Source organism: Hyperoodon ampullatus (genome assembly GCF_949752795.1).
Source record: "Hyperoodon ampullatus genome assembly, chromosome: 9".
Classification (NCBI taxonomy): Eukaryota; Metazoa; Chordata; class Mammalia; order Artiodactyla; family Ziphiidae; genus Hyperoodon; species Hyperoodon ampullatus.
Genome location: NC_136922.1, coordinates 13,304,570 through 13,330,589, shown reverse-complemented (window position 1 = coordinate 13,330,589; position 26,020 = coordinate 13,304,570). Strand labels below are relative to the sequence as shown.

The window sequence follows — 26,020 nt, the reverse complement described above, 5'->3', positions numbered from 1 at the left end:
TGACTTCACAGATGCTGGTCTGTTAACACAGGAGGAGAAGCAGGGCTGGGCATGGGAAGGAGGGGGAAAAGTGAGGAGTACGGGGAGATGCAAACAATTCAGATTCTGTTGCGTTTGAGGTTTCTGTGAGACGTTCGTGTGGGGCTCTTGAGCTGGGGAAATCGGGATCTGTGACTCAGATGAGAAGTAGAGGCTGTGATATGTTTCGGAGTCAGAGAGCATCTGCAAAAGTCATCACTGAGGGTATGAGAACGAAGAGGAGAGGACCGAGGAGAGACCTCTGAGGATAACCTACATTTCGAAGGGGCGGGGAGGGAGCAGCAGCAGCCGTCGAGGCCAGAAGAGACCCCTGTTATCATTCGTTCATTCTCTGGGGGCCAAAGGAGGGGACAGTTTTAGATGAGTGTTAGATAAAGCAGGGGCGTAAGTGAAGTAAATGAAGACCAGTCAAAAAGGCGATTGGACAACTCAGGTTTGTAATGGATGGAGGTGCTCCCTACTGAGAATTGGGAGTTTTTACAAAGCCTAAGGGACGCTGCTAGTGAAGGGCGGATTAAAGAAATAAGATCAGTTACAGTGAGTATTTACTGAACTGTCCCTGCATATTGGGCATCATGGCAAGTGCTGGACACGTTCTTCCATGTAATCCTCATAGTGACTCTAGGAGGTAAGGAAATGGAAAGATTATTGTAAAATGGGGAGGATTTTTAAAATAATAAAAAAATGATCATCTATCCTATTACACAGGGCAAAACTGAGTCTGAGAAATTGCCCCTTCGTCCACAGCTTCTTTTGACAGGTGACCTGCCGAACCTACACTTTTTTCTGTTAGGTTTTTTTTTAAATTGAACTATAGTTGAGTGTTCACTGTTATTAAGGCAGGGTGTGGGTCATGTGTGAGATACTTGTTTTCCTTCCTGGTTGTATTATTACTGTGTAACAAATTGCCTTAAAACATGGTGGCTTAATTACCGGGATGTACACATTACATATCTTACAGTTTTGTCAGTTATACTTGAAGCTGAAAAAGAAACCCCCACAAACCATGGTGCCTTAATAAAACGAACATTTATTGCCACGTAGTTGCTGAGGGTTGGGCATCCAGAAGCAGCGTAGCTGGGCGGCTCTGGCTCAGGTTTCAGTCACTCGAAGGCTGGGCTGGGGCTGCAGGAGCCGCTTCCACGCGGGCTTGCTTACGTGGCTGGCGGCAGGAGGCCTTGCGTCCTCGCCGTGTGCACCTCTCCTTGAGTGTCCTCACAACATGTCAGCTGGCTTCATCCAGGGTGAGGAGCCAAGAGAACAAGGAGGACGCTGCAGTGCTTTGTATGACCTACTCTGGCAAGTCTCACACCTGTCACTTCTGCCACATTGTATTTGTTAGAAGTGAGGTACTTGAAACTGGAACACAGTTAAAAATAAATAAAATCTATCAGCAGAAAAGGTGAGTTACTGAGGGGAGTGTTAGGTTCTGCCCGTTGAAGAGAGTTGTATTAAATAGTTTGTGATGAACATATTTTTATAACTACCATGACATGTGTCAGGTACACTGAAGAGGAGAGGCCCTGGCTGAGGGGTCAGAAGACTTGGGTTCCAGCCAGCTTGCTGCCCTGTCTGCTGAGAACGTGGTTTATCTTTCCTGAATGTTTGTCCTCTCTAGGGAACCAGGGTCATAACACTGCAGTCTACTGCACAGTGTGTCTTAAAGGTGATAGCAAGTAGACAGCACCTGAGATGGGCTCTGTGCACTTCAGAGTGGTGTGGGCTTCGTGTCCCAGTCCTGCTGCTTAGTGACTGTGTGATCTTGAGCATGTTGTTTAACCCAGTGGTCCCCCACCTTTTTGGCACCAGGGACTGGTTTCATGGAAGACAATTTTTCCGTGGAACGGCGTGGGGGGATGGTTTTGCGATGATTCAAGTGCATTACATTTATTGTGCACTTTATTTCTGTTATTATTGCATTGTAATATATAATGAAATAATTATACAACTCACCATAATGAAGAATCAGTGGGAGCCCTGAGCTTGTTTTCACTTGCTACTCACTGATAGGGCTTTGATATGAGTCTGCAGGCAGTTGATTTATCATGGTCTCTGTGCAGTCAAACCCCGCTGCTAACGATAATCTGTGTTTGCAGCCGCTCCCCAGCGCTAGCATCACCTCAGCTCCACCTCAGATCATCAGGCATCAGATTCTCATAAGGAGCGCGCAGCCTAGATCCCTCTCATACGCAGTTCACAGCAGGGTTTGTGCTCAGCCACCGCTGATCTGACAGGAGGCTGAGCTCAGGCAGTAATGCGAGCAATGGGGAGCGGCTGTAAATGCAGATGAAGCTTCGCTCCCTTGCCCGCTGCTCACTTCCAGCTGTGCAGCCTGGTTCCTAACAGGCCACCGACCGGTACCAGTCTGTGGCCCGGGGGTTGGGGACCCCTGGTTTAACCCATTGGTGCCTCAGTTTCCTCATTTGTGAAACAGGATTAATGAAAGTATCCCACAGGGTTACTGTGAGCATTAATTGAGAATTCATGTGACATATTTAGCGTGATGCCTGCACATATTAAGCCAGGTGTTAACTTAATAAATAGTGACTTTAAGACTCTTCTCTTTCTGCTTGTGTCCATTCTGTTATCTCTTTCTTGGCCTTTACCCAGTACTTGGCCCTAGGACTTTCACATGGATATTTATGAAGAATCCCTGATTATATAGGGTATTAAAGTGTGATTATAGTTTAATGCTCATCCTCATTATTACTCCCTGTTTCACATGTTACGTCATGTGTTTTTGGCAAGCTCAAGTATATTTCTTTAAATAAAACCCTTGAAAAATAGATCACCTGATTGTAAGGAACTAGTTTGGTTAGAAAATATTTCAAACTATTCTGTACCACGTAGTGTGACTTACTAATAAGTAAGTTTGCCAAGTGATTATAGTCTCATTAATATATGTCATTTGTTTGGACCAATTTGAAACTGTTTTGGTTTTCTAAACTTTCTTTTTCAAGGGAAATTTCCATTTGTGATGTAATTCTATCTTTAGTGAATAATTGAGACCTTTGAGATATCTTTGTTAGTGGTGGGTTAGGGTTAATTGTGCAAATCATCACATATGACTTTTCTTAATAGTGGTTTATAAACTATTACAGATGGCATACATATAACCTCTTCTTATTGAAACCTGAGATTTTATTATGGTAAAATATATATATCATAAACCATTGTAACCATTTTTAATTGTACATACAGTTCAGTGGCATTAAGTGCATTCGCATTGTTGTGCAATCATCACCACCATCCATCTCCAGAACTTTTTCATTATCCCAAATTGAAACATTGTACTCATTAGAAACTAGGATTTTTGGTTTTTTTTAAACTAGGTGCTATTATGAAAACCATTTGATTTTTTAATTTTTAAAATGACTGAGAGGGGCTTACCTGGTGGTCCAGTGGTTAAGAATCCACCTTCCACTTCAGGGGACGCGGGTTCAATCCCTGGTCAAGGAACTAGGATCCCACATCCTGCGGAGCAACTAAGCCCGCGCTGCGAGGAAGATCCCACGTGCCCTGAGCGTGCAACACAGCCAAAAATAAATAAATGTAAAAAAAAAAAAAAAAAAAAGAACCCAAAACTGACTTTAAAAAATAAATAAGATAAAATGACTGAGACAGGATTTATTGCACTGCTGTTTGCTACAGTAGAAAAATACAAATGGACACTACCTACATACAGTATTGTTAAAGTATATTTGTAGTAAAATGTCTTTGTGAAGGTCTTAGATAGCTTATTTTATATAAGAGTTAAAAGAAAGTTTCAGTAGCAGCAAAATATTATGTTATCTCTTTGGAGATGATTGTAAATAATTTAATACATAACAGTTTTGTTTTATGTTCTCTTTAGAAAAATTTATATCCTGTTTGCTCTAGAGTCAGTTTTCTGTCATGTGTAAGAAATATGGTTGAGATGAAAAGCTGAAAGCCTTTCTGCCAAATTCAGGAACAAGACAAGGATCCCCACTCTCACCACTTCTTTTTTTTTTAAATATTTATTTATTTATTGGCTGGGTTGGGTCTTCGTTGCTGTGCACGGGCTTTCTCTAGTTGTGGTGAGAGGGGGCTACTCTTCGTTGTGGTGTGGCGGGCTTCTCATTGCGGTGGCTTCTCTTGTTGCGGAGCGCAGGCTCTAGGGTGCCGCGGGCTTCAGTAGTTGTGGCTCACGGGCTCTAGAGCAAGGCTCAGTAGATGTGGCACACGGGCTTAGTTGCTCCGTGGCATGTGGGATCTTCCTGGACCAGGGCTCGAACCCATGTCTCCTGCCTTGGCAGGAGGATTCTTAACCACTGCGCCACCAGGGAAGTTCCTCTCACTACTTCTATTTAATGTCGTATTGGAAGTCCTAGCGTCAGCAGTCAGACAAGAAAAAGATACAAAAGGTATTCAAATTGGAAGGGAAGGGGTCAAACTGTGACTATTTGCAAGTGACAGTTACTCTATATAGAGAACCCTAAAGTCTCCACACAAAAATCAGAACTAATAAATGAATTCAGCAAGATAGCAGGATATGAGATTAATGTACAGAAATCTGTTGTGTTTCTGTACACTAACAATGAAATATCAGAAAGAGAAAGTTAAAAAACAACAACAACAAAAAAAAACTTGTTTAAAATCATGCCAGAAAGAAAAAAAAAAAACCCAAAACCTAGGAATAAACTTAACCAAGGAGGTGAAAGACCTATATGTTGAAAGCTATAAATCATTGATAAAGGAAATTGAAGATGATTCAAAGAAATGGAAAGATATCCCATGTTCTTGGATTGGAGGAATTAATATTGTTAAAAATGGCCATATCACCCAAAGCAATCTACAGATTTAATGCAATCCCTATCAGATTACCCATAACATTTTTTACAGAATGAGAAAAATCCTAAAATTTATATGGAACCACAAAAGACCCAGAATTGCCGAAGGAATCCTGAGGGAAAAGATCAAAGCTGGAGGCATAATCCTTCCAGATTTCAGACTACACTCCAAAGCTACAGTAATCAAAACAATGTGGTATTGGCACAAAAACAGACAATATAGATCAATGGAACAGAATAGAGAGCCCAGAAATAAACCCACCCTCACTGCTGTGGTCAGTTAATCTTGGACAGAGGAGGCAAGAATATACAACAGAGAAAAGACAGTCTCTTCAACCAGTGGTGTTGGGAAAGCTGGACAGCTACATGTAAGTCAGCGAAATTAGAACACTCCCTTACTCCCTACACAAAAATAAACTCAAAATGGTTTAAAGGCCTAAGTATAGGACATGACACCATAAAACTCTTAGAAGAGCATATAGGCAAAGCATTCTCTGACATAAATCATAGCAATGTTTTCTTAGGTCAATCTCCCAAGCAAAAGAAATAAAAGCAATAATAAATGGGACCTTATCAAACTTAAAAACAGCAAAGGAAACCATCAACAAAACAAAAAGATAACCTACAGAAAGGGGGAAAATATTTGCAACTGGTGTGACCAAAATATACAGACAGCTCATACAATTCAATTTCCAAATAAATAAAAAAATAAATAAATAGGCAAAGGACTTAAATAGACATTTCTCCCAAGAAGACATAAAGATGGCCAGTAGGCACATGAAAGGATGCTCAACATCGCTAATTATTAGAGAAATGAAACTCAAAACCACAATGAGTTATCACCTCACACTAGTCAGAGTGGCCGTCATCAAAAAGTCTACAAATAATAAATGCTGGAGAGGGTGTGGAGGAAAGAGAAGCCTCCTGTGCTGTTGGTGGGAATGTAAATTGGTGTAGCCGCTAAGGAAAACGGTATGGAGATTCCTTAAGAAACTAAAAACAGAGCTACCACATGATCCAGCAGTCCCTCTCCTGGGTATATATCTGGAAAAGATGAAAACTATTAATTCAAAAAGATACATGCGCTCTAGTGTTTATAGCAGCACTACATATTTACAGTAGCCGAGACTTGGAGGGCTCTGCGCCCCTAACCCCTGCGTTGTTCAAGGGTTAACTGTGGTTCACACATGTTCACTTTTTTATTGTGGTAAAAAAAACACAGCATAAAAAGTTTATTATCTTAACCTTTTTATGTGTACAGTCCAGTAGTGTTAATAACTATAGCACGTGTAATACAACTCTAGAATTTTTTTTTTGTCTTAGAAAACTGAAATTCTCTACTCATTAAACAGCAGCTCCTCCTCACCCTACCCTTACCAATTACCATTGACTTTCTGTTTCTAAGAGTTTGACAACTTTAGCTACTTTATATAAATGGGATCATGCAATATTTGTCTTTTTGTGACTGGCTTATTTCACTTAGCATAATGTCCTCAAGGTTCATCCATGTTGTAGCATGTGACAAGATTTCCTTCTTTATTAAGTTTGAATAATATTCCATTGTATTTACATATATTTATTTTAAATCTACTCTATTTCATAGCTAAGTAACTGAAAATTTTAGACTAATTTTATAGTTCTGGGGTGGTGTGTAATACTTTCTTTCCCCTTGTAGACTTCACTTTTTATTAAGTCCTTGATTTTTTTTTTAAATTAATTAATTTTATTTATTTATTTTTGGCTGCGTTGGGTATTTGTTGCTGTGCGCGGGCGTTCTCTAGTTGCGGCGAGCAGGGGCTACTATTCGTTGTGGTGTGGGGGCTTCTCATTGCAGTGGCTTCTCTTGTTGTGGAGTATGGGCTTTAGGTGCACGGGCTTCAGTAGTTGTGGCGCATGGACTTAGTTGCTCCACGGCATGTGGGATCTTCCTGGACCAGGGCCCGAACCCGTGTCCCCTGCATTGGCAGGCAGATTCTTAACCACTGCGCCACCAGGGAAGCCCCTAAGCCCTTGATTTTTAGGAACCAGAAAATTTGTGTCCACCAATGTGTGGTGCCATTTAAATCCTACAGTCAACTAAGTGCCATAAAAAATAAGGAGCAGCAAAGACTTGAAGCTGCTTGATTGGTATAATCACTATGGAGAACAGTATGGAGGTTCCTTAAAGAACTAAAAATAGAACTGCCATATGATCCAGCAGTCCCACTCCAGGGAATATATCCAGAGAAAACCATAATCTGAAAGTATACATGCACCCTGATGTTCAATGCAGCACTGTTTACAACAGCCAAGACGTGGAAGCAACCTAAATGTCCATCGACAAAGGAATGGATAAAGAAGGTGTGGTACATATATACAATGGAGTATTACTCAGCCATACAAAAGAATGAAATAATGCCATTTGCAGCAACATGGATGGACCTAGAGATTATCATACTGAGTGAAGAAAGTCAGAGAAAGACAGATAGCATATGAAATTGCTTATATGTGGAATCTAAGAAAATGGTACAAAGGAACTTATTTACAAACAGAAATAGACTCACAGATGTAGAAAACAAACATAAGGTTACCAGGGGGGAAAGAGGAGGGAGGGATACATTGGGAGATTGGGATTGACATATACACACGACTGTATATAAAATAGATAACTAATAAGGACGTACTGTATAGCACAGGGAATGCTACTCAGTACTCTGTAATGACCTTTATTGGAAAAGAATCTAAAAAAGTGGATACACACACACACACACACACACACACACACGTATGAATGATTCACTTTGCTGTACAGCAGAAACTAATACAACATTGTAAATAAACCATACTCCAATAAAAATTTTTTTAAAAGACTTAAAGCTTCTTGAATACCAGTAGTTATGAAATGGAATCTGGCTTTTGTGTTGTTTTTGTCAATACCAGAAAGACTTAGAGTTCATTGACCTCTCATGCAACAATTATTTGAGTGATTTCTATATTCTAGGCATAGGGCAGAGGTGACAAGGAGGAGCTGTCTTCCACTTGAAAGAGAATCATTTGATAATCAGAGTGATATTGAGAATTCTTCACTTTACAGGACAATGAGAATACTGTAGTTGAGGATATTAAAGTTACAGTTGAGGGTGGTTTAAAGCTAATAAGGAGGTTGAAATAGTTATTGATGAAATACTCATTTCCAGAATGTTGTAAAATTTTTAGAACCTTGGTAGAAGCATTCATGGTGATGATTTTGCTGTATGAGTTATCCTAGGAAGAAGGTTTTTTCAGCTTTTAATATAATAAATACTTGTACAGAAAAACTTACATGGTACTTCCCATGTGGTAGGTGGCAGGTGGTAAACATTTTACAGTTTCCTTTTGATGAAAGGGAGAAGTTAAGTTTCATTTTTATGTTTCAGTCAGCGGAGAAAGGGAAGTATGTAACATATTGTAAACCAACTCTGTCCAGCAAAACTTTGTGTGGTGGGTGATGGTGGAGATGTTCTTTATCTGTCTTGTCCAATATGGTAGCCACAAGCAATCTCTTGAGCACTTGAAGTGTGGCTAGTTCGATTGAGGAACTGAAGTTTTAATTTTGTTTAATATTAGTTAATTAAAATGTCAGTAGTCACATGCAGCTAGTGGCTGTGTTACTGGCCAGAGCAGATAGAGAACTTAGGCCCATGTGGTCACAGGCCATTTCTGTTTCGGACACCTGTTTCTTACCCGACTTTGTGTTCCAAACACATTAGTTTCTTCATGCATAAAATAAAAATGTATGAATGAATGTGAGAAAAGTTTTCATCCTTCAAAAGATATGTTGTTTCAGATATTTTCTACCTTATTTCCATTATAACTTCTAACTGTTAAACAATAGAATGTCTTTTCCTTATATATAGTATTTTCTCATTTGTTGCAATATACTTGGTTATATTGTTCATTTCTTTAGTCTGGTCTTGTGCATTTCTTTAAAATGTGAGCATGAGTTTAGAATATCTCATTAGCAAACTCAAAAGCTACATTTTAGTTTTTAGCTTTGAAACTGTGGGAGAGAAGTTAGGACTGACAATTGAGATTCATCATGATGGACTCTCTTTAACACTTGACATCAGTATAAGTGTTGTCATGGTTCTTTGTTCCATTACACAATTACTTAAAATCCCTGTTTCCTTCCTTCAGTATTTTAAATCAGAAACTAGATAAGCAAGTTGTTTTTATTCTTTCCAAAGTGCGAATTTGGGTGAAACGGAATGTGTTTAGGTCAGAAGAATGCTTAATTGTTCATTACCTAGAGACCGTCACACAGTTGGGGCTTAGCAAAAAGACTTGCAAATAAAGTTAATTGTAGTGCTGTAGAAATAAGGAATAATGGAATGGTTGTACTGTTGAACCTTTAAGAGGGTGTAAGCAGGAGTCTGCCAACTGTAGCATGCTGGCCAAATACAGCCCTGCCACCTGTGTCTGCATGGCCTGTCATGTAAGATGGTTCTTATATTTTTAAATGACTGAAAAAAATTCAAAAGAAAATTTTGTGACATATGGAAATTATATGAAATTCACATTTCAGTGTCCACAGGTAAAGTTTTATTGAAGCAGTCACATTCATTTGTTTACATATTATCTGTGTGCTTTTGTGCTACAGCAGAGACCATTTGCTTACAAAGTCTGAAATATTTATCTGGCTTTTGGCAGAAAAAGTTAACCAACCTCTGGTGAGACTGTTACTGAAAGATGGAGGGATATGACATTGTAAGCTAAGAAGTATAGTTTTTTGAAAAGTAGGAAACTCATAACCAGTGCTTAAGGGCTAAAATGGAAATACACTCATTATGGTGAGTCAAGAAATGTGTATGAAATGAGAGATAAATATGGGTTTTTTCCTTCAGAGAGCCTGAGTTCTGGTAGTGAACTTGACAGCCGAAGGCAAATTTCTGCAGATTTTCTGGACTCTGGTACTGCTAAAATATTGTGTTCATCCTAATAATAACAAATTGTATGCATGTTTGCTATTTTGCAGTAGCTCCTTGGAGGCATATCTGGCGTCCAAGGCCTCCTCACAGGCTTCTACCCACCTATTGTAAGCGTCACTTTTACTTTTTCCTACAGTCTTTTGTTTATGAACTTGTGAACACATCCTGCCCTCGAGACTCCCTGAGAGTAAGTTTGAACTTAGAGAAATTACTTTTCAGCTCCTTAGCAAAGGCCGACTGGTTACACTTTTTTTTTTTTAATGTCATTTGTATTTGGGCCCCAGCCCGGCAGTTCGTTCCCTTGCTTCTTTTTGGCTCTGTCTGCACTTTCCCCATGCTCTACTTTTCTGTATTTCATCTCATTATCCCTCCTTTCCCCTTTGTTTACCTGAAGCTTACCTGCTTTTCCCCATCCGGGTCAGATCCATAGTTAGGGTTTGTGGGAACTGTGTGGGAGGAGAATGATATTCCCCTGAGAGAGGAGGCAGGGAGGTGGGAGGGAACAAGATGGGTGCCACAGATAACTTGGTATGTCTAGGATTTAACGTCTTTCTGGGAAAGTGTTGGGAGGTGCAGCCAGGGAGGGAGGGAGAATTTATTATGGAACGACCCTCTCTTACACCAGTAGGTTTTCAAATCTTAGTGTGAGATTCATCCAGGTTACCACTTCCCTGACCCCACCCCCAGAGATCCTGAGGCTCAACTGCATGGAATGCAGGGTAGGTGTTGACAGGTGGGATACAAGCATGGCTGGGGTGAGAGCAGGTTGTGGAAGGTCTTGAGGTCTTGTTTGAGCTTCGACTTTTGTTAGTAATGTAGCTAATATTTTGAGATTCTTCATCAGGAAAGTGACCCTGGGAAAGCAGTTTCCAAAAGAATTATTCAGAATGCATTGGAATGAGGAGGAATTCGAGGCAGTGAGGTAAGCTAGGGGGCTGTTATAGCAATTAATATGCATTCATTCTCATTCCAGAAATGATTTGAATTGGTGAGACTTCAGGCTTAAGGCAAGAGCAGCAGAAAAAGAAAGAATTTGAAAGAGAATTTGAAATTGGAAACAAATCTGATACATGGGATAAAGAGGATGAAAAATGAGGGAATATAAAATAAGTTGTCTTAAATTTTGGAGAATACAGAGTGATATTACCTGATGTTTTGATGAATGAAATTAAGATTAGCTTTACTTCAGGAAAGGAGTGAGTTTCACAGAAGACTTCGCTTTCCTTTTGCAGTTACCTCTTAAAATCTTATTGCTTACAGTGTTACTGTCTTGCTTAATGGTTTTATTATTCTACTTTTATTATATACTACTGCAGACTCTTTTGGAATGACATGAGATAAAAAATGATACACGTTTTCTTTAGTTGGCATATTTCAAAAATGAAGATATTGAAAATGAACCCTTACTCCTAGTACTATTTTGATTTCTGTATGTATTTCCATTTGCATTCTTTTTTTGTTTAGGATTTCTGCCAACTTTATTGAGGTATAATGGACATACAATAAATTGCACACATTTGATAGGTTTTTAAAATTATTTATTTATTTGTTTGTTTGTTTGTTTTATTTTGACTGTGCCAGGTCTTAGTTGCAGCACATGGGATCTTCATTGTGGCATGCAGGATCTTTTTAGTTGCAGTATGGGGCTTTCTAGTCGCGGCATGCCGACTCTGAGTTGTGGCATGCATGTGGGATCTGCTTCCCTGACCAGGGATTGAACCCGGGCCCCCTGCTTTGGGAGTGCACAGCCTTACCTGCTGGACCACCAGGGAAGTCCCCATTTGATAGGTTTTTGATGTATGTATACACCTGTGAAACCATCATTACAGTCTTAATTATAAACATATCCATAACCCGCAGAAGTTTCTTTCTGCCAAGTTGTAATCCTTCCCTTCTGTTCCTGTTGATCTTCTATCATGTAGATTAGTTTGCATTTTCTAAATTTATATAAATGGAGCCATATAGCATGTATCCTGCTGTGTCTGGTTTCTTTCAGTCAGCATACCTATTTTGAGATTTGTCCATCTTGTTGAGTGTATCCGTATTTCATTCCTTTTTATTGCTGGGTAGGATCCCATTGTATAGATATACCACAGTTTGTTTATATTTGTTATTGATGGACATTTATTTTCAGTTTTTGCTTTTATAAAGAACCTGTGGTGAACATTTGTGTATAGGTCTTTCTGTGGGCATATGCTTTCATTTCTCTTGGGTAAATGTGTGATGACTGGATCATATAATAGGTGTATCTTTAGGTTTTTAAGAAAGTGCCAAGTATTTCCCCAAGAGCCTCTATCATTTTTTCCCACCAGCTTATTTAAGACATCCAGTTCCTCCATATCCCTGTCAATACTTGGCATGGCCAGTCTCTTTTAATATTTTGGCATTCTAGTAGGTATGTGGTGATATCTCATGGTGTTAATTTTCATTTTCTGGTGACTAATGCTGTTGAACATCTTTTCATGTTCTTATTTGTCATCCCTAGATTGTCTTTGGTGAAGTGTCTGTCTTTTGGGAGTGGGGGGTGCGATGTACAGCTTTCAGGATCTTACTTCCCCCACCAGGGATTGAACCTGGACCCTCATCAGTGAAAGCGCAGAGTCCTAATCACTGGACCGCCAGGTAATTCTCTGTTTGGTGAAGTGTCTGTTTAAATCTTTTAACAATTAAAAAAAATATTGGTTTGTTTGCTTATTATTGAGCTTTGAGGCTTCTTTTATATTCTGGGTACAAGTCCTTAATCAGTTATGTGATTTACAAATATTTTCTCCCATTCTGTGGCTTGTCTTTTCATTTTCTGACTTTTTTTTTTTTTTTTTTTTTTGGCTGTAAGCGGACCTCTCACTGTTTCGGCTTCCCCCGCCACGGAGCACAGGCTCCGGACCCGCAGGCCCAGCAGCCATGGCTCACGGGCCCAGCCGCTCCGCGGCACATGGGATCCTCCCGGACTGGGGCACGAACCCGTATCCCCTGCATCGGCAGGCGGACTCTCAACCACTGCACCACCAGGGAAGCCCTCACTTTTTTTTTATGAAATTTTTTTTTTTTAATTTATTTTTGGCTGCATTGGGTCTTCGTTGCTGCGCACAGGCTTTCTCTAGTTGAGGCAAGTGGGGGCTACTTTTCATTGCAGTGTGCAGGCTTCTCCTTGCAGTGGCTTCTCTTGTTGCGGAGCACGGGTTCTAGGTGCACGGGCTTCAGTTGTGGCTTGCGGCCTCTAGAGCGCAGGCTCAGTAATTGTGGCGCATGGGCTTAGTTGCTTCACGGCATGTGGGATATTCCGGGACCAGGGATTGAACCTGTGTCTCCTGAATTAGTAGGCGGATTCTTTTTTTTTTTTTTTTTTTTTTGCGGTACGCGGGCCTCTCACTGTTGTGGCCTCTCCCGTCGTGGAGCACAGGCTCAGGACGTGCAGGCTCAGCGGCCATGGCTCACGGGCCCAGCTGCTCTGCGGCATGTGGGATCTTCCCAGACCGGGGCATGAACCCGTGTCCCTTGCATCGGTAGGCGGACTCTCAACCACTGCGCCACCAGGGAAGTCCCCATTTTCTGACATTTTTCGAAGAACAGAAGTTCTTAATTTTGATCAAGTCCAGTTTACCAAAATTTCCTTTTTTTTTTTTTTTTTTGCGGTACGCAGGCCTCTCACTGTTGTGGCCTCTCCCGTTGCGGAGCACAGGCTCCGGATGCGCAGGCTCAGTGGCCATGGCTCACAGGCACAGCTGCTCCACGGCATGTGGGATCTTCCCGGACCGGGGCACGAACCCCTGTCCCCTGCATTGACAGGTGGACTCTCAACCACTGCGCCACCAGGGAAGCCCCCAAATTTCCTTTTTATATACATGCTATTTTACAAAGATAGCCTTCTTACATTTTTTTCTAGATGTTTTATAGTTTTTACTTTTTCCATTTTGAGCTAATTTTTGTGCATCAAATACATAAATTAACTTTGTGGATCAAAGTTCTTTTTTTTTTTTTTTTTAAAACAAATGACTGTCCAGTTTTTCCAGCACTTTTTGTAGAAAAGATTATTCTTTCTCCACTGAATTGCTTTTGCACCTTTGTCGAAAATTAGTTGACCATATATGTGGACTGTTTCTATTTCTGTTTTTGGACTCTACTGATTTGTCTTGTTGTCACACTGTCTTGATTACTGTAGATTTAATAATGACTTGAAGTCAGGTGGTATAAGTCCTCAAAATCTGTTGTTTTTCTAAGTTCTTTTGGTTATTCTGAGTCCTTTGTATTTTTATATGAATTGTAGGATCAGCTTGTCAGTTTCTACCAAAAAATGCCTATTTTGATTGGGATTGCATTGAATCTATAAATAAATTTGTGATAAATGACATCTTAACAATATTGAGTGTTTGCTCCATGAGCCTGATAATTCTGTGTTCATTTAGGTTGTCTTTAATTTCTTTCAGCAACATTTTATAGTTTTCAGTGTGTAGGTCTTACACATCTTTTGTCAGATTTATCCAAGAATTTAATATTTTTGATGCTATTACTAGTGGTATATATTTTTAAATTTCAAAATTTTACTTTATTATAGTTAGCACTTACATAAATCATGTTTATGGATTCTGGAATTAGACGTGGATTTAAAATGCAGCTTTGCCACGTTTTTTTTTTTAAGATTTATTTATTATTTATTTTATTATTTTTGGCTGCATTGGGTCTTAGTTGCGGCACGTGAAATCTTCGTTGAGGCATGAGGGCTCTTTGTTGTGGTGCACAGGCTTCTCTCTAGTTGTGACGTGTGAGTTTTCTCTTCTCTAGTTATGGCGCACAGGCTCCAGGGCCCGTGGGCTCTGTAGTTTGCGGCACCCAGGATCTCTAGTTGAGGTGCGTGAGCTCAGTAGTTGTGGCACGTGGGCTTAGTTGCCCTGCAGCATGTTGGATCTTAGTTCCTTGACCAGGGATCGAATCTGCGTTCCCTGCATCGTTAGGCAGATTCTTTACCACTGGACTACCAGGGAAGTCCCTGCTACTTTTTTTTTTTAACTAACTATTTTTTAAAATTTATTTCATTTTATTTATTCATTTATTTATTTATTTATTTATTTTAGCTGTGCTGGGTCATTGTTGCGGCATGCGGGCTCTCTAGTTGCGGTGCTTGGGCTTTACAGCGTGTGGGCTCAGTAGCTGAGGCGTGCGGGTTTAGTTGCAGTATGTGGGATCTTAGTTCCCTGATCAGGGATCGAACCAGGGTCCCCTGCATTGGGAGCGCGAAGTCTTAACTGTTGGACCACCAGGGAAGTCCCTGCCACTTCTTGTGTGACATGAATTAAGCAAAAGTCATTCAGTCTCTCTGAACTTGTTTCCATCAGTAAAATGGAGAATGCTTATAGACAGGGTTTCTTAACCTTGACAGTGTAGATTCCAGTCACAGCTGCTCAGACTGACAAATGAAAAATGTCTTCAGATATTGCCAGATGTCCCTGGGTAGGGGTGAGGCGGACAGGATATAAAAATCACCCGATTGAGAACCATTGGTTGTTTTAATTTCATGAGATTACTGTGAGGGTTAACTTGATATGTATGGAAAGAGTTTAGAGTACTTATCCATGGCAGGCGGTGATTGAGTGATACCATATCACACATTCTTCAAGTTGTTTTGGTAACTTAAGGTATTTTGTTTACTCTAAATAAGCTCAGAATAGACAACCTCTGGAAAGAAATCATTTAATTATGTCTTAGAGACCAGGGAACATTTTTTTTTTTTTTGCATTATGCGGACCTCTCATTGTTGTGGCCTCTCCTGTTGTGGAGCACAGGCTCCGGATGTGCAGGCCCAGCGGCCATGGCTCACGGGCTCAGCCGCTCCGCGGCATGTGGGATCTTCCCGGACCGGGGCACGAACCCGTGTCCCCTGCATCGGCAGGCAGACTCTCAACCACTGTGCCACCAGGGAAGCCCCAAAATTTATTTACTGATTTTATTTATTTGGTTTCACGGTGTCTTAGTTGCGGCATGCATGTGGGATCTAGTTCCCTGACCAGGGATTGAACCCGGGCCCCCTGCATTGGGAGCATAGAGTGTTATGCACTGCATCACCAGGGAAGTCCTAGGGAACATTTTTAAGAAAAATATTTCTCTCTCTCTCTCTCCCTCTCCTCCTGTTGTGGAATGAGGCTTCTCTCTAGTTGTGGTGCACGGGCTCCAGAGCGTGCGGGCTCATTAGTTATAGTGGGTGTGTGGGCTCCAGAGTGGGCGGGCTCAGTAGTTGTGGTGCGTGGGCTCTCTGGCTGTGCCGCGCGGGCTCGTTTGCCCCGTGTATGGGATCTTAGTTCCCCAAACAGGGATCCAACTGGCATCCTCTGCTTTGCAAGATGGATTCTTAACCACTGGACTACCAGAGAAGTCCCCAGGGAACATTTGATAAAGAAATAATTTGGTGTGGGTGTTTTATACTAGTTTGAGAAGGTATGTCTAATTACATGTCTGCATGGCAGTCAGAAAGAAATGAAGAAATGGAGGATCATTAAGAAATTAAACTGTTGTCTGCTTTCTGTTGTGTCACATCTTCCTGGTGTGGTTTTATTATATTATGTCAAAGGTTGTGGATCTCCAGAATATCAGTTATAAAAATCAAGTGTGTTTCAAAATTCCATTAGCTTCACCTTTCCTGATGGGCGTGTGTTGTTTCTTTGCTGTTCATCATTCATTTCATCATCTTTTGAAAAGAGCACCCTAATTTCATTTTGCAAAAATCGTATAGTATTGAGAGTGTTAGTGGAAGTGCAGCTGGGAGGATCTTGCCTTAGCCAAGAGATAGGCACTGGATGTAATCTAAACCTGGAGTTTCCTCCCTGGAATTTGCATCCTGCACCCAGTGACTGGAGACCCTGTGAGGTCCCCTGTAACTTTCTAACAACTCTCCTTCCCCTTTTTTCTGCATGGAGTTGGCTCTAACAAATTGATGTTTACCCCTTCTCTCAAATAGCATAGATAAAATCTGCAAAGGGCCCAGAATTGCTTTGAAAACTGATATATAACTATGTACTTATAATACATATTATCTTATCTGATTTTAACATATTTCTTTTTTTTCATTTCTTTGATTTTCCTACCAGTGGAGGGCTGTTTTGTGAGAATAAATCTGATCTACAAAAAAATGTCATCTGAGAATGTCCAACCTTTTTGAGTAAATTTTCTTAGGTCTGTGTTTGGTGCTATAGACTTCTATGACTGACACAGTGAAGTAATTTTAACACTAGTAAGCCAGAGAGTAGGAAATGTTTTACATTCAACAAAGCCTCTCATTTCCCATTTTTAAAAGACTGTTATTCCTTCGTAGGTTGGAATAGCTTTAGTATGTTTAATTGCAGGGATGAGCATCTCTGTCTCAGACTGAATACCAGGCAGAGGTTGTAGAAGTCCATGGTTCATCCTATGGAGAGAATGATGAAAACTGACATTTGTTGTCAAGGTGACTGGGTAGTTTTTCCTGTCTCTTGTCTTGGATGCAGATAGCCTTTCTGGATATTTAGAAGGAGATTGATTAGGACCTGGCTAATCTTGTGATTGCCTGATGAGTTTTAGGCCAAGAGATAGTTTGAGGAATTGCAGTCTTGGAAAGTGGATGAGGTTAGGTAGAAGTTGGTAAGCTTGTTAATTAAAATAGAAAGATGGCCAGTGCCAGCTTCCAGGGCATCCCTTTCAATGGCAGTTTAACATTTCTTGGGAAATTAAAGCAGAAGGCATTTGTTAGGCTTCGTTTACTATTTAACTTTACTTAGATTAGAAGTAAATTACTGTGCTTAAAGGATCTTGTTTCAAAAGATAGACTTGAAGCTTCCGTTTTAAGAAGGAGTTCCTTCATTGGTGGGAAACTGGTATGTAAAGTGTTAGTATTTAGTCTATTAAGATTATATAGTACAGTTTTAACTTTGTTCTTTTAGACATAACTGTCTTTGTACTGTTCACAGTGTGAATGTTTATTCAATATTTTATAACACCTCCCAGAAAGTTTTAACTAACATCAAGGTGTTTTGTTTGTTTGATTTGTTTTATGGTTGGGAAATTAGTATTGAAAATATAATATGAGTTCTGAAAATATCTGTTATGCCCTTTTAAAGGAGGGCAGTGGTTGTGCTTTGTTTGCGGATCACAGTATCTGGAATTTCAAAGATCAACGGGTATCTCAGTAGAAACCCCCTGCGCTGTTAAAAATTGTTGATAAAAATTCATATCCTTTAATCACAGGAAAGCCACTGGAAAAACACTGTCATGGTTGTTTTCTTCATAGTTTATAATAGATTAGTAGCTATACATTAGATTGTGGAGAAATGTAGAGTAGGCTGGGATGGCTGGGGATACATATGCCATTTATAGTGAAAGATAATAAAACTGCTCTCTATATGTCGTAGCTTGTATTTGAAATGTTCTTATTACTCTTTTCTTCAACTTATGTATCAGCAGTTCTCAAGCATTTTTGTCTCAGGACCACTTTATGCACTTAAAAATCATGGAGGACTCCCAAATAGCTTTTGTTTATGTGGGTTATATCTTATCAATATTTACTCTATTAGATTTATCAATATTTACTCTATTAGAAATTTAATTTAAGAAGTTAAAAATTATTTGTAAGTACATTTATTGTTATTTAAAATGATCACATCATGGTCACATAAATAACATATTTTTTAAATGAAAAATAACTTTTCCAAAACAAACATTTACTGAGAAAATGGCATTGCTTTACATTTTTTGTAAGACTCTTTAAATGTCTGACTTAACAGAAGACAGTTGGATTCACGTATTTACTTCTTTGTTCTGTCTATTGTGATGTACTGTTTGCATTGAAGCAGGGGTCCCCAACCCCTGGGCCGAGGACTACTACCTGTCCTTTTAGGAACCTGGCGGCACAGCAGGAGGTGAGCGGCGGGGGAGTGAACAAAGCTGCATCTGCTGTTCCCCATCGCGCTCCCCATTGCTTGTATTACCTCCTGAACCATCGCGCACATTACCGTCTGAACCAGGCCCCTCCCCCTACCCCGTCCGTGGAAAAATTGTCTTCCATGAAGACACCGTGTCTGGTGCCAAAAAGGTTGGGGACCGCTGCATTTAAGTATATATGAAGGAAATCTGGCCTTGGATAGGTTTACTGTTAGGAGAACAGTGTTTTTATAGCCTTTTCACATAATTGTGGATATTTTTTATTACTACACTAAAACTTGGCAAATGTTAGAAGAAAGGTTGGTAGAAGAAAGGTTGTATTGTGGAATCTGAACCCATATTGATGGACTTTAACATAACTGTTGCTTTAAAATCTATTGATTTTCTTGCAATTTAAATGACTTTTCCCTCCATACATGATTATGTAATATCATTTGGAAAATATTAGCTTACCGAGTTATGCAGATCTTCCAAATGTTGACACATACAGTATCCAAAATTAACACTTGTTAACATCTTATCAGAAAGTGTTTAATTATCGAGACTTGTCACACTTAGGGTGGCAGGTATAAGTTTTATAGATTTCTAATATTCTCTTGAAACCTTAAATTTTATCATCAGCAACAAATACTTTCATCTGGTTTTCTGTAATTGATAGGTTCTCTTCACTCATTTTTAAGAAAATGTCTGCTATATACCCAAGTCTGAGTAAGCATAATTTGTATATATGTTCTTTCAAGTAAAAATGATGTTTCATGAAAAAAGTGGCTCGTTCAGCTCACAACTCAGACAGTTGTCCGAGTGCTTTTTCTTGAGAGAGGTATCATATTTTGGTGGGCAGCAGTAGTTTTTATGCCCATTTTATTACACAGAATTTTAAAAGTAATAGCGTGGAGATTAGTAAAAATAAATTTTACTTCCTCATTAAAGACCTTCTTAAGTGAAAAGCCCCCCCCTTTTTTTTTTAAGATGGTGGTGAAGTATACACTGACTGGTACAGGTAGGGATCATTGCTTTGATTCCTGCTAAGGCACCAGCGCTTTTACCCACCATTATTATTGCACCGTCAGTGGAAGAAAGCAAACAGTATTTTAGTAGTATTCTCAGGGGCCACAGAAGTCCTTGAAAATATACCATCTGAACATAATTAGCTTTGCTTCTTTCTAATTTGTGTATGTTTTATTTGGGCCCTGCTTTGAATGAACAGTCTCACTCAGCATTCAAGACTCAGTTATTACTGAATTTTTCTGGAAATCTCAGTTTGATGTTATTTCTTCCTTCAGCATTTTGTTAACAGTATTTAGCACAATGTGATGGTGTGAGCTTCTTGAAGATGAGAACTGTCTATTAATCTCATCATATTCTCCTATACTTGGTGCATAGTACCTAGATCACAGTACATGACCAGTAAATGCTTGTGGAATGAAGGAGGTGATTGAAACAGACCTTTAACAACGCCAAACCTAGCCTGGGATCTTTACTAAAAGAAAAAATGGCCCTGTGTACCTGTATTTAAAATTCCTGAGGGAATGTTTTTTGGGCACAGAACATTAAGTATTATTTATAACGATGACTTAGAGTTATACATAAAAGATAAAATTATACTTATTGGTCTTTCTGTGAGAACAGGATTTCCATGACTAATTAATGCAAAAATGGATCAAAGGAGCAAGTTTGAATGTCTGTCTTTGTTGAAAACCCTTCGTAAAATAGGAATAGAAAGACCTTTCCTTAAAATCATTGAAAAAAAAAATCAGTCTTAATGATAGTCTTGATCGTGGTAAATGTTATGTATATTACCATTCCCATTAAAATCAGGAACTAGATTGGTTGACAGTTCTCCCTCATTATTGCTTGGTGTTAATTCTGTAAATGTTGGTGCAGTCAGATATACTATATTGTCTACTTGAAATCTGAGAATAATATGTATTTTGAAAATTATAATAATCAAGAAGAGTTAAAGAAAGTTAACTTCTAAACAAAAAAATCAGTAATTTAAAAGTATTTCAACAATAATGAAAACCTCTGTTTACAAAAGAGTACCAAAATGATGATTTCTCTTTTGTAATTAACATTTAAGCAGGTAAATAATTTGGACAAGTTACATAATTAGAACATGAACAGTTAAGGTCAGTGCTTTTAACTTGAGACTCTTAGGTGAGACAGATTATTTTAAAAATCCTGTAACAATTACCCCCAAATTTATTCAAAGATAAAGTTTCAAGTCAACTTTTATTTTTGCCTCATAATAATTTCAGATTAGTACTGTGTTTATCTTAAAGCATTTTCAGGTTTCAGTTATAGGAATTACATTGAAAAAGCATTTTCTTCTTTCTTTTTTAAAGTTTTTTTTAGTTATGAGAAATTTGAAACTTAGAAGTTGAGCCAATAGCATATTAAATCCCAAGCACCTGTCACCTAAATTAAAAAAATATTTGTTTTGCTCCATTTCTTCTGTTTTTTTCCCTTTTTGTGAATATGTTTTAAAGCATATATCGGATACATTATTTCACTCCTACATACTTCCATATGCATGACTGTTTCAGCATGGGCTGCCATAAGAAAATACCATAGACTGGGTGGCATGAACAACAGAAATTTATTTTCTCACAGTTCCAGAGGCTAGAAGTCTGAGATCACGGTGCCAGCAAGGTTGGGTTCTTGTGAGGGCCATCCTCCTGGTTTGCAGACAGCTTTCTGGCAGAGTTCTCACTTGGAGAGAGAGAGTAAATTCTCTGATATATCTTTATAAGGGCACTAATCCCATCATAAGGGCCCTACCCTCATGATGACATCTAAATCTAATTTCTTACAAAGGCCCCATCTCCAAATACTATCACATTGTTGGTTTAAGACTTCAGTGTATGGGGCTTCCCTGGTGGCGCAGTGGTTGAGAGTCCTCCTGCCGATGCTTGGGGACACGGGTTCGTGCCCTGGTCCAGGAGGATCCCACATGCCGCGGAGCAGCTGGGCCCGTGAGCCATGGCCGCTGGGCCTGCATGTCCGGAGCCTGTGCTCCGCGGCGGGAGAGGCCACAACAGTGAGAGGACCGCATACAGCAAAAAAAAAAAAAAAAAAAGACTTCAGTGTATGAATTTTGGGCTGGGGAGAGGGGATACAATTCCGTTCATAGCAGTGTCTACAGGATTTGTACATTTCCTTGTGCATAATCACAGAGCTATATTATATCCAACAGAATTAATAAAATTCTTTGTTGTCATCTAAAACCCAACCTATATACACATTTCCACAGTTACTTAGTCATTTTACAGTTGATTTGTTAGAATTGGGATCCAAAAATAAGTCCATGTGTTACATTTGTTTGTTATGCTTTTTAAATCTGGGTAGCTAAAAGGATGGTTTTAAAAAGCAGTGCAGTGGGACAACTGGCTTTTTCTTCTAACAATAATTGTGTAAAAAAAAAGTGAAGAAGAAAAACATAATAAAAAAGACAAAAAGGGAAGAAGGAGAGGGGAGGGACTGCTGTAGAGTAAAAGTAACTGAAAGTGCAAAATAAGCAAATGTAGTATGTGGAGTTTTTTTGTTTTTGGATCCTTATTCTAACACTCAGCTGTAAAAAGGTGGAAATATCCTGAATTCTCTAGCTCCAACATTCTAGAAAATAAGGGCGTATAAACATTTGAATTGTAAAGAAAAAAAAATTCTGAAAGTATTTTAATTAAAGATTTTTATAGTTATCACAAATTACCATTGTATTTTAGTTTAAAAGTCTTAACACATGAATGAAAATTTTATGTGAGGATATTGTTAGAAGTCAAGATACAATTAACTCATGATACAGCTTTAAAGACTTCTCGAAAGCTGAATTCAGCACAGTAGTTTTATAAAATTTTGCAAAGAACACTGCTAAGATTTAAAAAAAATTTTTAAATTTATTTATTTGGCTGCGTCGGGTCTTAGTTGCAGCACGTGGGATCTTTCGTTGAGGCATGCAGGATCTTTTGTTGTGGCACGCGGGCTTCTCTAGTTGTGGTGTGCAGGCTCTGGTTGTGGCACACGGGCTCACTAGTTGCGGTGCATGGGCTTAGTTGCCCCGCAGCATGTGGGATCTTAGTTCCCCTACCAGGGATCAAACCTACGTCCCCTGCATTGGAAGGCGGATTCTTAACCACTGGACCACCAGAGAAGTCCCTGCTAAGATATTTTTGACTGTAGTGAATATTTGAGGTGAAATAACATTATTGAAATATGATTTTAACCAGTAGATGGCAACAAATCAATATCTGAATGTAGTTTTAAGAAAATTGCAGGAGAAATAGTATAAATCATCAACAAGGTACATTAAATTTTTTTCCACAAATAAACATTTTGTGCTTATGTCTTTAATATATGCTTGCTTGCTTATTTATTTATTTATTTATTTATTGCTGCATTGGGTCTTAGTTGCTGCGTGCCGGCTTTCTCTAGCTGTGGTGAGCGGGGGCTACTCTTCGTTGCGGTGAGCAGGCTTCTCATTGTGGTGACTTCTCTTGTTGCGAAGCACAGGCTCTAGGTGCGCAGGCTTCAGTAGTTGTGGCACATGGGCTCAGTAGTTGTGGCTCATGGTCTCTAGAGCGTAGGCTCAGTAGTTGTGGCACATGGGTTAGTTGCTCCGTGGCATGTGGGATCTTCCCGGACCAGGGATCGAACCGTGTCCCCTGCATTAACAGGTGGATTTTTAACCACTGCACCACCAGGGAAGTCCAATATTTGCTTTTTAATTTGAAAAATTAATATAGATTTTATTTTTATGTGATATGCATTGTTCATTTTAAAGCCGTGATTGATTTTTTTTTTTTTTTTCCGGTACGCGGGCCTCTCACTGTTGTGGCCTCTTCCGTTGCGGAGCACAGGCTCCGGATGCGCAGGCTCAGCAGCCATGGCTCACGGGCCCAGCCGCTTCACGGCACGTGGGATCTTCCCGGACTGGGGCACGAACCCGCATCCCCTGCATCGGCAGGCGGACTCTCAACCACTGCGCACTCTCAACCACTGCGCCACCAGGGAAGCCCCGTGATTGATTTTTGATAGTTGGATGATTAGTTTATAGTTGTATTTAAAAACTGAGCATTACTGCAGTTATTTGGTTTATTAGTTGGTAGAAGCTAGTTATCAGTGGTGATTTGGGGAATTATTTATTTATTTATTTAAAGTATAATTTCCACTTTATTGTCTTTCCAGGGGACAGTATTTCTTTAGTCTTTAAGGACTTAGCTCCTTACATGGGCTTTGGTGGAGGTTGTGGGGCAGCACCAGCAGGTCTAAATCGGGGTGGAGGTGTTTGGTCCTTCTGGGCTTCCCGAGGACGATTCCTGACTACCTTGCTGTGAACGGCACAACTCACACAGTAATGTAGTTTGACATACAGCTTGGGAAGCACACAGGCGTCGAAAACACTCGCTTCGGAAATGTCCCGGACGGCTGCGGCCTCTACGATGTTCCGAATGACGAACTTCTTAATGGCCTTATCCTTGGGCACGCAACCGGTACAGTTGGTACAGCGAATAGGCTGCACGTGGCCGCGGCCCTTTTTGGCATGACCATCGTTCCTTCTTTTCTTTTTTTTTTTTTTAAATAAATTTATTTTATTTATTTATTTGGCTGCGTTGGGTCTTCGTTTCTGTGCGAGAGCTTTCTCTAGTTGAGGCGAGCGGGGGCCACTCTTCATCGCGCTGCACGGGCCTCTCACTGTCGCGGCCTCTCCTGTTGCGGAGCACAGGCTCCAGACGCGCAGGCTCAGTAGTTGTGGCTCACGGGCCCAGTCGCTCCGCGGCATGTGGGATCTTCCCAGACCAGGGCTCGAACCCGTGTCCTCTGCATTGGCAGGCAGATTCTCAACCACTGCGCCACCAGGGAAGCCCCCCTTCTTTTCTTGGTCATCTTGAAAGCGAGGAGGCGAAAGAGCGGAAATTATTTTTATTTGCCTTGCTTTATTAGAAGTTTAATGATCATCTAGTTAGTAAGTAATGTTATTTAACTTAATAAAAATAAGTTTATACTTTTTAAGAAAACAAACTGTAGAACTGTGTGATAGAAAAAATTGGGAAAAATCTGTGTTTATCAATACGGGTTATATTTCCATGATTATTGTAATGCTGTGTAAATGCTGTAGATCTATTGGTATTTTTATCAACTATACACACAACATTGCATCAGAAAGTTTGATACCTGACACAAAAGTGTAGCACCTTTGTGAAGTTTTCCAACAACTCAGTACTATATATTGTTGATGGATATGTGTATATTCTCTTCTCTCTCTGTTTCTCTGTCTCTTATAAAACTTGATGAAAATGGACTAGCAGGGTTACACCAGAAAGTTACTGCTGTTTGGAAGTAGGAGGGGAGATTGGGACTTGAGTTGGTTTTAAAGGGTTAATTTAGCTATTTTTTGTAATATTAGCAGTTGTTAATTCTGAAAAGCTGGAAGGAATCTTTGTTAACAATACTTTTTGTTCCTTTCTGTATCTTTTGAATTAAAATAGACACAACTGAACATAAATAATCCTGAGCAGAGCAGCTAGTGATTACAAAATGTTAATTATTTGTGAGTTCAAGTTAAAAAATTTAACAATATATACATTTTGCATTTTGTCCATATATACAAACTAAATGTCATTATTTAATACTTGATAAAGTAAACATTTTGGGTATTATTTAATCTATACTCATGTTTCTGATGTAAACTTAATGCATCACAATTTATATAGTTACATATTTGTAGGCTTTTTGGTGGTTTCTTATTTTTTATTTTATAAACGTCCCTTCGGCAGATAACTTTTGTGCAGTTAGTTCTGAGAGGAGGAAAAGTTAATTTTTGGTAAATAGGAGTCTATTGAGTCTAAAGGTAAGAGCAATGCTATAGTTTCTATTATTTAATTTTAGATTGTCTTTATTTTTATCAGGTTTTTCTTTTTTAATTGAAGTTTGGGACTTCCCTGGTGGTCCAGTGGTTAAGACTTCGCCTTCCAATGTGGGGGAGGGGGAGGCAGGGCAGGGGGTTGTGAGTTCAATCCCTGGTCCGGGAGCTGGGATCCTACCTGCGTCATGGCGAAAAAAAAAAACCCCAAAAATCATAAAAAAAAAAAGAAACAGCAATATTGTAACAAAAATTCAATAAAAGACTTTAAGAAATCTTTAAAAATTCAATAGACTTTTTTAAAATCTTTACAAAAATAAAATTGCAGTTTAGTTGATGTACAATGTTGTGTTAATTTCTTCTGTCCAGCAAAGTGATTCAGTTATATATGTATACATCCTTTTTATTTGTTTATTTAAAATTTATTTTTATTTATTTATTTATTTATTTATGGCTGTGTTGGGTCT

At 39.4% G+C, this 26,020-nt stretch overlaps 2 protein-coding genes across 6 annotated transcripts in view; one reads left to right on the top strand and one right to left on the bottom strand.

The window, feature by feature from the left end:
* The window catches only part of SRPK2 (SRSF protein kinase 2), a gene marked incomplete at its 5' end in the record, with an annotated part of 230,134 nt that overhangs the window by 16,098 nt on the left and 188,016 nt on the right, over window positions 1–26,020 (top strand). The window lies entirely within an intron of this gene.
* On the bottom strand, window positions 23,916–25,743 carry LOC307057902 (small ribosomal subunit protein eS26-like; the record flags this gene model as incomplete). The annotated part of the gene is made up of 2 exons (XM_079711209.1): window positions 23,916–24,254; window positions 25,735–25,743. 2 exons carry the CDS (start codon window positions 25,741–25,743, stop codon window positions 23,916–23,918), a joined length of 348 nt encoding a protein of 115 aa, XP_079567335.1.